Source organism: Myotis brandtii, unplaced genomic scaffold (assembly GCF_000412655.1).
Source record: "Myotis brandtii unplaced genomic scaffold, ASM41265v1 scaffold231, whole genome shotgun sequence".
Taxonomy (NCBI): domain Eukaryota; kingdom Metazoa; phylum Chordata; class Mammalia; order Chiroptera; family Vespertilionidae; genus Myotis; species Myotis brandtii.
The window spans coordinates 1,514,431-1,526,693 of NW_005358689.1; the positions used below are offsets into that span (position 1 = coordinate 1,514,431).

Consider the following 12,263-nt stretch of genomic DNA (forward strand, 5'->3'; position numbering starts at 1 on the left):
TATATGTGTGTGTATATATGTGTGTGTGTGTGTGTGTGTGTGTGTGTGTGTGTGTGTGTATATATATATATATATATAGAGAGAGAGAGAGAGAGAGAGACTTGGTTAATTATCTACTAATCTAAGTGGGAACTAGACAGAGAAATGCATGAAGTGAAATCCTATTGGGTCATGTTGATAAACTTCAGCTTGAGGATGTGACCACGGACAGCATTCAGTATTTGTGTACTTTGAGATTCTTAAGGGTCTGAACACTGGCCGGATTGGCTGCTTCCCTGAGACCTGGTGCCCAGGAGGCCTCGGGGAACAGCCCCTTCATTTCTGTGCGTCTCTGTCCCATTTCTGCTCCCTGGCATCATTTACTTGGTCTAGTCTTTTTTAAAATGTGTTTTTATTACTGATTTCAGAGAGAGGAAGGGAGAGGGAGAGAGCGAAACATCAATGATGAGAGAGAATCACTGACCAGCTGCCCCCTACACGTCACCCCCCCACACACACACACACTGAGGATCAAGCCTGTAACCTAGCCTGTGCCCTGACCAGGAATCGAACCGCGACCTCCTGGTTCATGGGTCGACGCTGAACCACTGAGCCACACCGGCTGGGCTACTTGGTTTAGTCTTTTTAATGTTCTCCTTTCTATAGTTTAATCTGTCATTGCAATCTGTGTAGAATAAAGGCAGAGCTTCAGTGTGTGCGCATCTAAATTGGACTAGAACAGTCTTTCTACATTTCTACCTCTTTACTGTTGGTTATGGGAAAGCCACTGGTTCTGAAGTTTTAACAGGTTGCGGACCGGTAGTTTCATTGCTAGCTTTACCCAGTGGCCGGATAAGTCTCTATTGAACGAGGTCAAAAAACGTTTTACATAAATGTTAAAGGCACGCTTTACAATTAAATACCCGTTGCATTTTGAAATTATGTATGATGTGCTCTTACAAGCTAATATCTTTTTAAAGTATGATATTTTGTAAAATACTGTGTACTATGGAACGAGAATTCTCATGATCCGTCCGCAATGTTTAATATCGATATTTAGTAATATTATGCCAACACCACCACAGGCTTTCCGGAGGAGAGCAGGTTACCATTTACCTGCAGAAATAACCACTGGGCTTTCCTTTGCTCCACTTCTGACCCCTGGTGATGTGAGAGGACCGGGTCTCATTCCACGTGAGGCGGGGAGGGTGCTTCTTTCTGTAGGCAGGGACCCCCCAAAATGCATCTGGGCATTTGAGAGCCATGCAGATTTTCAATGGCTGGTTAGACAATCTTATCATTTGCTAATGAGGATAGTTCTCTCTCTGTCTTTACAGTTTTTTTTTAAAAATGTCCTTTCCTTTCGATGTTGTCTAGGGTGACAAATTTTGTACAGTGTGGAAAAGCACAGATGCCAGTGAGCAGAAACGGTTGCTTCTAGTTTTATTGGGAAAGCTGCTCGCGATTCGCCTTCAGTTATGATGCACAGGTTTCTGGAAACTGCGCCTTATCGCCGTCTCTAATAATTAAAGATGTTCAGCTGCCTCAAATGACTTCTGTGAATCTACTGAGAAACTCAAATGCAGTTTCATCTTTAATTTGTGGGTATCAGGAATTACATGCATACATTTCCTTAGGGTGAACTTTTCTTGATATTCTTATTCCCTTTTGGGTCTACTCACTTTCTTAGGCAACTATGCGATCATGTCCTACTTTTTCCGTGCATTTGCCAATTTCTTTTTCCTTCTAACACCTGTTATATCTTTTGCTGTGTTGTTACATGCAAACCTTCTTAGTAGAGTGTACCTTCAGTTAGCACCTCGGTGTTTGCACCAGTTAATATTTTTTATTACATGCTATTTGTTGAATAGCTTGTCACAGCTGTTTCCATGATCAGAAGACATTTGTATCACAGTGTTATTTTGAACATTTCTGTCTCGTGTTGTTGTTCCGTGAATCAAGTATAAAAATGGATTTTGATTTTTTGCTTTTACTTGGTTTTACTTTTATTCACATCAAAGTGTTTGCTGTCCGTTCTGGTCGGTCGGGACGCCCCGAAGGCCACTGTCTGCCCCGGCTCGGTCTTGTGTGTACTTGGCCGCCCGTGCCCTTGGGTGGTACGGCCTGGATTCCTCTCCTCGTGCGTCCACTTGCGTGGGGCAAACATGAGGCTCCCCCCGTGCCTCCCTAGTTTGGGCAAAATCTATGTTCCTTTTACCGAAAGCCACAGCTTGGGACAGGTGGTGCCTCTCTCTGGTGTCTCCAGCCCTCACCAAGTTCCAGCGACTTCGTCCCCTGGCCCCGTTGGCCCTGAGGGCGGTAACACTGCCCCTGCTGCTAGACCCGGTGTCCACCATCCCTGCGGGGTCCCCTAACCCTGCCCTCATGGAAACGTGCAGATGATGCTAACGAGGAATTTAAGGGATATGAAGTAGGCACGAATCAAGGCTCTCTGGGTGCTATTTGGACCCATACATATACCTAAAATTGGAACAAAACAAAACAAAAAAAATCAGAGTTCCTGGAGGAAAATCCCCCTGTGATCTTGTCCTATTTGCTCACTAACTGGCCGCGATCAATGACCAGGTGTAAGTAATGGAAATGCATTTTTCTGTTGACAGATTTGTGAAGGAAGGGATCGAGGAATGGAGCCGCCAGCATTTTTCCAGCTGGGTGGTGTCTCACCCAGGACAAGTGGTGCTCACCGTGGTAAGTCAGCGCTGCACCCATCTTCAAGGAGGGCCTGGGGGCCACACCGCCAGGGAAGCACAGAGGTGGGGATGAGCCATCAGGCAGGGCACACGTGTACGTCACTGGCGCTGAAATGCATCTGGAAAGAAGATATACAGATGGATGGACAGATGGACAGATAGGTGATAAAGCAAACACCCGCACAGCAAACGGTTAACTGTAGAACGCAGCTGGTGGGCGTTTGGAATTCATCTTATAATCCCTTTAAGTTTTCCGGTTTAAACTTTTCACAGTAAAATCTTTTTTAAATATATTTTTTATTGATTTCAGAGAGAGAGGGAGAGGGAGAGAGAAAGAAACATCAGTGATGAGAGAGAATCCTTGATTGGCTGCCTCCTGCACGCCCCCTGCTGGGGATCGAGCCCACAACCCAGGCATGTGCCCTTGACTGGAATCGAACCTGGGACCCTTCAGTCTGCAGGCTGATGCTCTATCCACTGAACCAAACCAGCCAGGGCTCATAGTAAAATCTTGAATAAAAATAGGCCCTGCATTATCTTCCTAGGGACACCACGCTCTTGTACTGCCTCCGTTTTCTACCGCTGTCATTAAAAAGTCACTGCAAACTTAGTTGCTTAAAACAACACCCTTCATTATCTGACAGTTTTAGAGGGTCAGCACGTCTCCCTGGGCTCCGATCGGGGTGTCAGCAGGGCTGCGGTCCTCTCTGGAGGCCCAGGGGAGCCCCACTTCTTGTCGTTTCCAGCTTTGGGGCCACCTGCCTTCCTGCCTGGGGCCCCGGCCTTCATGTTCAAGGCTAGCGATGCTGCATCTCTCTGACCATTCTTCTGTAGTCCCATCTCCCTCCGCCAACAGGCAGATAAAGGTCTCCAGTTTTAAGGATACATGGATGGCATTGGATCCACTCGAGTAACTTACCGGCCTCTTCACATATCCCCCGCCATTAACTTCCGGGTCAATCTGACATTAACCTAGTAGCCGCCGTAAAATAGCTCTAGTGTGTATGGGAAGAGTCAGTGATTACAGACGACGTGTGATAGAAATAGTACTTCTGAGTTCAACTGAGGAAACGCCAACTAGTTTCACTTGGAAGGTTGCTGTCGTTATTACTTAACCTAGTGGTTAAGGATACATTTAGAAAGTATAAATATTGGTGATAAGTATACTTCCATTTATTAATGACTAAGTCCCCCCTCACACACACACAAGCGTTAAAACTCAATCTTTAACTCTCAAATACATACAAAGGAGTAAGCTCTCCCTTTTACACACATGCAAAAGCACTCATACATACACACACACACCACCCATAGACGTCGTGAACACATTTGTTTTAATTTATAGAATTGATGCTTCCATTACCATGTTGACATTTTACCTTTTCAGAGCCAGATCATATTTTACAACGATTGCACCAAAAGTTTCGTGAGTTCTGATCCGAGAGAAGGGCTGGAAAAGGCCCACGCGGATCTGATACAGCACTTAGAGCAGATCGCAGAGCTGGTGGTGCTGGACACGAGCAACGCGCGGACGAAAGTGGTCCTGGGGGCATTGATCACCCTCTACGTTCACTGCAAAGACATAGTGAGCGATTTACTGCTTAAAAATATCTTCAACGCCGAGGATTTCGAGTGGACAAGGTAGGTAGATCTCAACTGGAACTCTACATGAAATCATTTCTCACATGCACACCGCTTCTCACATACATACAAAGGAGTAAGCTCTCTTTTATTCACATGCAAATGCACTCATACATACACGCCACACATAGATGCGAACACATTTGCTTTAATCTGTAGAATTGATGCTTCCATTACCATGTTGACATTTTACCTTTTCAGAGCCAGATCATATTTTACAACGATTGCACCAAAAGTTTCGTGAGTTCTGATCCAAGAGAAGGGCTGGAAAAAGCCCACGCGGATCTGATACAGCACTTAGAGCAGATCGCAGAGCTGGTGGTGCTGGACACGAGCAACGCGCGGACGAAAGTGGTCCTGGGGGCATTGATCACCCTCTACGTTCACTGCAAAGACATAGTGAGCGATTTACTGCTTAAAAATATCTTCAACGCCGAGGATTTCGAGTGGACAAGGTAGGTAGATCTCAACTGGAACTCTACATGAAATCATTTCTCACATGCACACCGCTTGGTAAATTAACTCTGTACCCCAAACTTTGTCAGACCTGAATTTGAATTTTCTGGAAGAATCCATATTGCTAAAATGTCCATACTACCCACAGCAATCTATAAATTCAATTCAATCCCTATCAAAATTCCAATGGTATTTTTCACAGAACTAAAAACAAACACACACATGGCAGAAATCCTGAAATTTGTATGGAACCACAAAAGACCACCAGTAGCCAAACCCGTTTTAAGAAAAAAGCACAAAGTTGGAGGCATCACAGTTCCTGATTTCAAACTACATTACAAAGCTGTCGTAATCAGAACAGTATGCTATTGGCATAAAAACAGACACATGGATCAATGGGACAGAATAAAGAGTCCAGAAATAAACCTACACACACGGACAATCTACAACAAAAGAGCCAATAATATGTCATGGAAAAAAGATAGTCTCTTCAATAAATGGTGTTGGGAAAACGGAAAGGCCATATGCAAAGAATGAAACGGACCACTGTCTTATAAACAAGAATTAATGCAAAATGAACGAAAGACTTGAATGGAAGACTTGAAACCATAAAATCCCCAGAAGAGAACATGGGTGGTAAGCTTCTTGACATCAGCCTTGGTGATCTGACTCCAAAAGCAACGGCAAATATATTGTTATTGATGTCAGAGCGGAAGGGAGAGGGAGAGAGACACATCAATGATGAGAGGGAATCATTGATCGGCTGCCTCCTGCACGCCCCACACTGAGGCTTGAACCTGCAACCTGGGCAGGTGCCCTGACCAGGAATCGAACCATGACCTCCTGGTTCATAGGTTGACGCTCAACCACTGAGCCACGCCAGCCGGGCAAAATACAATTTTTAAAAATAATTAGGACAAATGGCATTTCTTTCAACTACATTCACATAAGGATGTCATTGACAATTAACAATGTCTTGAACCACATTCTCATTTGAAACCATAATAAGCTTCATAGGGCTGATACTTCTATAAATCCTCCGTTTATCTGATGTCACACCAGGCAGCATGATGCAGCAGGGCCATTTTTCCTCCAGGGACGAACACTCATGTGTATAGTCTTCTGAGTTCGCATTTCAGTGGCTGATACAGTCATTATGAATTTTCCGTCGCTTTTCATTTGTTTTACTGTTTTGATTTCTGTTTTCAACCAATATTTTATTTTTCATCTTTATTATGTTTCCGCATTTGAAAACACACATACACACACACACTAAAAGCAATTTTGTCCCGATAACGTGAGCTTTGAAAATATTGTTTTCAGACATCTGCAGTATAAATGGAACGAAAAACAGATGTTGTGCTACGTCTCCCAAGGCGATGCCAGGTTCACCTACGGTTACGAGTACTTGGGCTGCACGCCGAGGCTGGTCATCACGCCTCTCACCAACAGATGCTGGCTGGCTCTCACCGGGGCGCTGCACCTGAACATGGGGGGCTGCCCCTCGGGCCCGAACGGCACGGGAAAAACGGAGAGTGTCAAAGATCTGGCCAAAGTAAGTGGTTCTGCATCCAGAATAGCACCTTCCTTTGAGTCCTAAACTTGAACGGCACCGGACGTGGACACCATCTCTGTGAAGAGGTTCTTCACCGTTGAACGAGCCCATTCGGCCGTTCAGACCACGCACCGGTTCATTTCCGAGCGGCTGTTCTGTGTGGGGAGCTGGGAGCTCACTAAGTCCACGTGGGACATGCGAATGGTGGTTGTATTCCCTTCCTGTAGGGGCGATCCATTCATTTTGAGCCCGTACACAGATTTTTGCCTGGTCTTGGTGATTAATGGGTGTGTGTGTGTGTGTGTGTGTGTGTGTGAGAGAGAGAGAGAGAGAGAGAGAGAGAGAGAGAGAGAGAGAGAGAGAGGCACAAGAGACAGAAGCACCTGATAAAGCCGGTTATGTCACTGGAATGCTGTTTCCTTAGTTTATATTTGTTGGTGTGTTTAAAAAATGACCTTAATGCTCCACCTGCTAATCGAACTGTAATGGCATATGAGCATTTCTGCTCAGTTCAGTTTTGTGAGTTTTAAAATTTGGTGTGTAACTCACCTTTAATCGCAAAAGTTTTCGCAAAAGAAGACATTCATTACTCCGGCAGTTTTAACCTTAGTTATTTTGTGTCATCGTTTAAGAACTATATTAAAATAATATTTTTGTTTCGCAGTCCTTAGGTAAACACTGTGTGGTCTTCAACTGCTTTGAGGATCTGGATTATAAGGTAAACCTTATATACTCAGGTAAAAATATTATGCAAATGAAAGAAATAATTCCTTGGGGATTGAAAGAACAAGAAAAATGTCTTAGAGATGTATTAAGTATTAATAGAACTATATATGCTATTAATAATTTAAACTAATAGAATAGAAACTTAGAATGCAATATAAACTTAAAACATTATACAGTTTGCCTTTATTCAGCTGAACTACTTCTTAAGATTGTGTTTTTCAAACTTTTTGATGGAGATATTTCCAAACAAAATCTAATATGGAATATAAATATAAATATAACAAATTAAGAGTACTGATCTACTCATATAAATTTCTTTTATGTGTTCTAATCCTATACATTAACTTACTGAAAAGGTAAATCATTAAGAACAATGAGGCAATTCTAATGAACATAAAACTTTGAATCAGAGTTTATATGGATGACTACAACTTTCTATCAGCCCGTTTGTTTTGCTTGCACATTATCTAAGACATATCTCAGAACCTGGGATATTTATTAAAAGTTTACGTGCCTGTCGCAAATTTACTCGAATCTGTAAAACATTTTATCGCGGTATGTCAAGTCCCAGCCTTTTACGTTTGTTTGATTGCTGTCATTTATTTGCAGTTCAAAGCACGTCACCTCTGAGATCCTGCATTTCCAATCTGTGCTCACTCAGCTTATTAAAAAAAAAAATCAGTAAATAAGCTGATTGAGTGATTATTGAGACTCGTACCAAGTAGAGTGCACCTTCTACTGGGGCCCAGAGGACTAGGGGGGGTGAGCTGCTGAGCAAACCTTAAGGGGGAGCCAAGAAATTCAGTAATCAAGATAAATAATAGTTTAATGCAGTCGTTTTAAGAATGAAAATTAATATCCAACACCCGCCCCCATGATAAACCAGGTATCAGGCATTTAAAGACAGTTCTGATTCCTACAGTGGGAGGAGGGGAGCGACTTCGGTATCCTGGGCCTGAGCCGCTCCCTCGGGCTCCCTCATCCCCTCTTCCCCCCTCACCCCCTCTCCCTCCGTCTCTCTAACACCTGGCAGAAGCTCCCCAAGGGCCCCAGATGCTGTTTGGTCTGACCGTGGTTCTGTCTTGTCTTGTTTAGCTGCCGGAACTTACAGATCAATAGATGTCGATCCCAGAACACCGGCCATCTGGCCGCCCTGGGTTGGCGCCATCACAGGTGGCACAGCTGAGTGGCAGCGGGCGCTTTAGCTGGGCCCTTCCACTCTGGCCTGTTCACTGACCCCCCTCACCCAGCAGCAGCCCACCCTTAGCCCTGAGTCTTGTCCTAACCGAGGAAAAGGAGCCCCTTCCTTCAGGCACTCGGCCACCGTCTGCAGGAAAACTGTCCCAAAGACCTTACAGAGGAGCAGGGCTCTGTCTGGAACAGTGATGGCGAACCTATGACACGCGTGTCACAGGTGACACACGAACTCATTTTTTTTTGGTTGATTTTTCTTTGTTCAATGGCATTTAAATATATAAAATAAATATCAAAAATATAAGTCTTTGTTTTACTATGGTTGCAAAGATCAAAAAATTTCTATATGTGACACGACACCAGAGTTAAGTTAGGGTTTTTTAAAATGCTGACACGCCGAGCTCAAAAGGTTCGCCATCACTGATCTGGAACGAGGCCCTGGGAGCCCGGGCTGTGCAGTGAGGGCCGCCGTGGCCCCGCCTCGAGGGTCCCGGTCAGCATCAGAGTTGGCTACTGTGTGTTTAGGCTTCAGAGACGGGGCAGTTGACTTGCCCAACAGTTGGCAGACTTAGACTTCACACAAAAAGCCTGCATCGGGGAGGACTTGCAGATGGTGTTTGCTTGGTTTGCGTGAATGGGAAGAAGATGCAAAAATGAATATCCTCGCCCTGACTGGTTTGGCTCAGTGGATAGAGCATCGGCCTGCAGACTGAAGGGTCCCAGGTTCGATTCCGATCAAGGGCATGTACCTTGGTTGCGGGCACATCCCCAGCAGGGGGTGTGCAGGAGGCAGCTGATCGATGTTTCTCTCTCATCAATGTTTCTAACTCTCTATCCTTCTCCCTTCCTCTCTGTAAAAAATCAATAAAATATATTTTTAAAAAAATGAATATCCTAGTGAAAATGTTCACCTGTGTAGTAATTGTCAATAATCTTTTTTTTTTTTTAAGATAATGGGAAGATTCTTCTTCGGACTAGTTCAGTCAGGAGCGTGGTTTTGTTTCGATGAATTCAATCAGATTGATGTGGAAATCCATTCCGTGATTGCCTCCCTGATCCAAACAATTAAGGCGGCTAAAGATAGCTACTCCGTCAGGTACCTGCCCCGTGGACTGCAAGCACGGTCCACGCTTACTGCTACTATTGTGAAGTGTTTTCTTCCACAGAAAGTGTTGGGTGTGGGCGGGCCACTTACCCACCATGTGTCTTTTGCTTGGCAGATAACGTGAAAAAGTATTGGAGTGGAAATTTTCTCAGCGCCTTTTCATCTTATCACAGTGGTTCTCAATCTTCTGGCCCTTTAAGTACAGTTCCTCATGTGGTGACCCAACCATAAAATTATTTTCGTTGCTACTTCATCACTGTCATGTTGCTACTGTTATGAATCGTCATGTAAATATCTGATATGCGGGATGGTCTTAGGCGACCCCTGTGAAAGGGTCATTTGAGCGCCAAAGGGGTCGCAACGCTGTCTTACCATGTTTCATTTGAAGAAACCCAAGTGTTTTTTTTTCCCTCTGTAATTCTACATCTTTTTACAAAGCCAATTCTGCTGGCCACACACCCAAGCCCCCTCTTACTCCGTGACTCTGGGTTAATATACTTGAATGGAAAAGTCCTGTAACAATGATATCTGTATGTTAGATTGCTGATGCTTCCTAATCCAAACAAAAATGGTTTCCTCTCCAGGTACATTCAGGAACTTGCATGATTCCCTTGGTGGGCACAGCTGGGTGTGGGTTTAAAACTCCTCTGACAATCTAACATTTCTCACGCAAGCTAGGGGACATCCGCTTCCAACTTGACTTTCCAGGGCTTCATCCAAACTGCTAGAGCCACTGTCACGCGGCCCCACACGTCTGTGGATAGAAGTGGGGGTCACGGTGACCCACATTGCACCCCTTCCTTGCCACAGCCCAGCCTCGCCCGGTCTTCCTCAGCTGTGTCCAGGGAGTCCTCGGGCTTTGTCCCCCTGGGGTCCCCTTCCCTGTCGTGACCACCTCGTTGGTATCGGCTGTTCATGAAATCACCAGATGATTTCTCTCCATGTCTCCACTGTAGTACCCGCGACAGGACGCTCCTGTCTGCCTCAGTGACCCCAAAGTTACTAAATTGGGCAGCAGGGGGCGGGCTGTGCTCCCCACTAACACAGGAACTCAATGCCATGGCCACTCTGGGGTCCACAGTGCCCTCTGGGCGGAGCTCTGGGGCCCAGGGTCTCCCCAGGTTCTTTTCCCTGTAACTCAGTTCAGTCATGTTGGTACCTTCCCGCCGCAGGCCCCCCGCAACTCCTCAGACAGCGTCCGACGTGAGCAAAGAAGTCGGGGTCCCAGCGGGGCTCACAGTTGTGGCTTCAGACGAGCCTCTCAGTTCTCCTCTGACCATTGTTTCTTCCCAGGAGGCTCTGTTTGGGTTTTAATGGAACAGCCCGAGGAAGTTCCAAGCTCAGGTTTTAGGGTTTTTTGGTTTTTGTTTTGTTCGTTTTTTTATGTTTGTTCGTGTGGGTTTTTTTTTTTATTGATTTCAGAGAGGAAGGGAGCGGGAGAGAGAGAAGCATCAATGATGAGAGAGAATCATCAATTGGCTGCCTCTTGCACGCCCCCTACTGGGGATGGAGCCTGCAGAAATCGAACCCAGGACCCTTCAGTCCTCAGGCTGATGCTCTATCCACTGAGCAAAAGCGGCTTAGGACTATTTGTTTTTTTAATATATTTTTATTGATTTCAGAGAGGAAGGGAGAGAGAGATAGAAACATCCATGATGAAAGGGAATCATGGATCGGCTGCCTCCCACACGCCCCCCACTGGGGATCGAGCCTGTAACCAAGGTACGTGCCCTTGACAGGAATCGAACTGCGACCTCCTGGTTCATAGGTCGGTGCTCGACCCCCGAGCCACGCCGGCCGGGCACAGTTGTGGTCTTCACATACTTGGGCCTAGAGCTCTCTTCGTGATGCCTCCTGTCATGTCCTGTAGGTTTGAACTGGAAGGAAAGAAGATTCGTATCAACCTGTCGTGTGCAGTGTTTATCACCGTGAATTACGGGTAAGCGTCAGCGCATGTGTCGCCGGCGTGGGCCCACCTCCTGAGGTCTAGCCCTCGGGGGAGTGGTCCGGCACCGCGTAGCTGCCATTCCAGGGTGCTTCCCAGCAATGGCGTTTCCCCTCCACGGGCAGCCAGGTGGCGAGGAAAGGGTCGGCAGTGTGTTGCAAAGCTGGGGAGAGGAGCAGAAGGAACGAGAAGGCAGGGTGGAGGCCGCAGGGTCGGTCAGTCTCTGCTCCTGGAAGGTGATGGTGATGGTGCGGGTGAACCGTGGGAGGAGGCCCAGGGAGACACGAGCATAAACGAGGAAGCTCTGTGAGATGGAAAGTCGGACAGGAACTACCTCCTAAGCTTGTTCTCCGATAAAGATCAAATAGATCGCCAGTGGGATTCTTGGGGGGAAGTTACATCATGTGGCGACGCGTGTGGAAACCCGAAAAGGGGTGTTTCGTGCCCTTGTTTCTCTTGCCCTCTCAGGAACAAGGGTCACGTGGGTCTCCCCAATACCTTAAAGTCCCTCTTCCGCCCGGTGGCCATGGTGGTGCCCCACTACGAAATGATCGCCGAGATCAGCCTGTTGGCGGTCGGCTTCCAGTCTGCAAAGTCGCTGTCCAGGAAGCTGGTGAACCTGTACGGACTGGCCAGCACGCAGCTCTCCCAGCAGGTAACGCATGCACGTTTTCCTCGCGGGACGGTGATGATGCAACGCTTGTCTGGGGGGGGGGGGGGTTGGGACCTGGGGAAGGGGCGGCGCTAGAATTCCCGTCGGCACCTCGAGTCCGCGCCCCAGCAGGGATGGGAGGCGGTGTGTCAGGTCGGCCAAGGTTCCAGACCTTCCCTCCCAGATCTGGGGAGAGTGACTGAGTGTCTGCTATTTTATTTCATTTCATTTCATTTATTATTTTTAAATTTTATTTATTTTTATTTTGTTATTTTATTTTTAATTTTGTTTATTTTTAT

At 46.2% G+C, this 12,263-nt stretch overlaps 1 protein-coding gene across 1 annotated transcript in view; it reads left to right on the top strand.

The window, feature by feature from the left end:
* The window catches only part of DNAH14 (dynein, axonemal, heavy chain 14), a 152,975-nt gene that overhangs the window by 52,844 nt on the left and 87,868 nt on the right, over window positions 1-12,263 (top strand). The window contains exons 27-32 of the mRNA XM_014539918.1: window positions 4,063-4,331; window positions 6,111-6,342; window positions 7,007-7,060; window positions 9,213-9,358; window positions 11,238-11,306; window positions 11,781-11,967. Of these exons, the coding sequence (XP_014395404.1) occupies window positions 4,063-4,331; window positions 6,111-6,342; window positions 7,007-7,060; window positions 9,213-9,358; window positions 11,238-11,306; window positions 11,781-11,967 (957 nt within the window). The remainder of the gene's footprint in view (window positions 1-4,062; window positions 4,332-6,110; window positions 6,343-7,006; window positions 7,061-9,212; window positions 9,359-11,237; window positions 11,307-11,780; window positions 11,968-12,263) is intronic.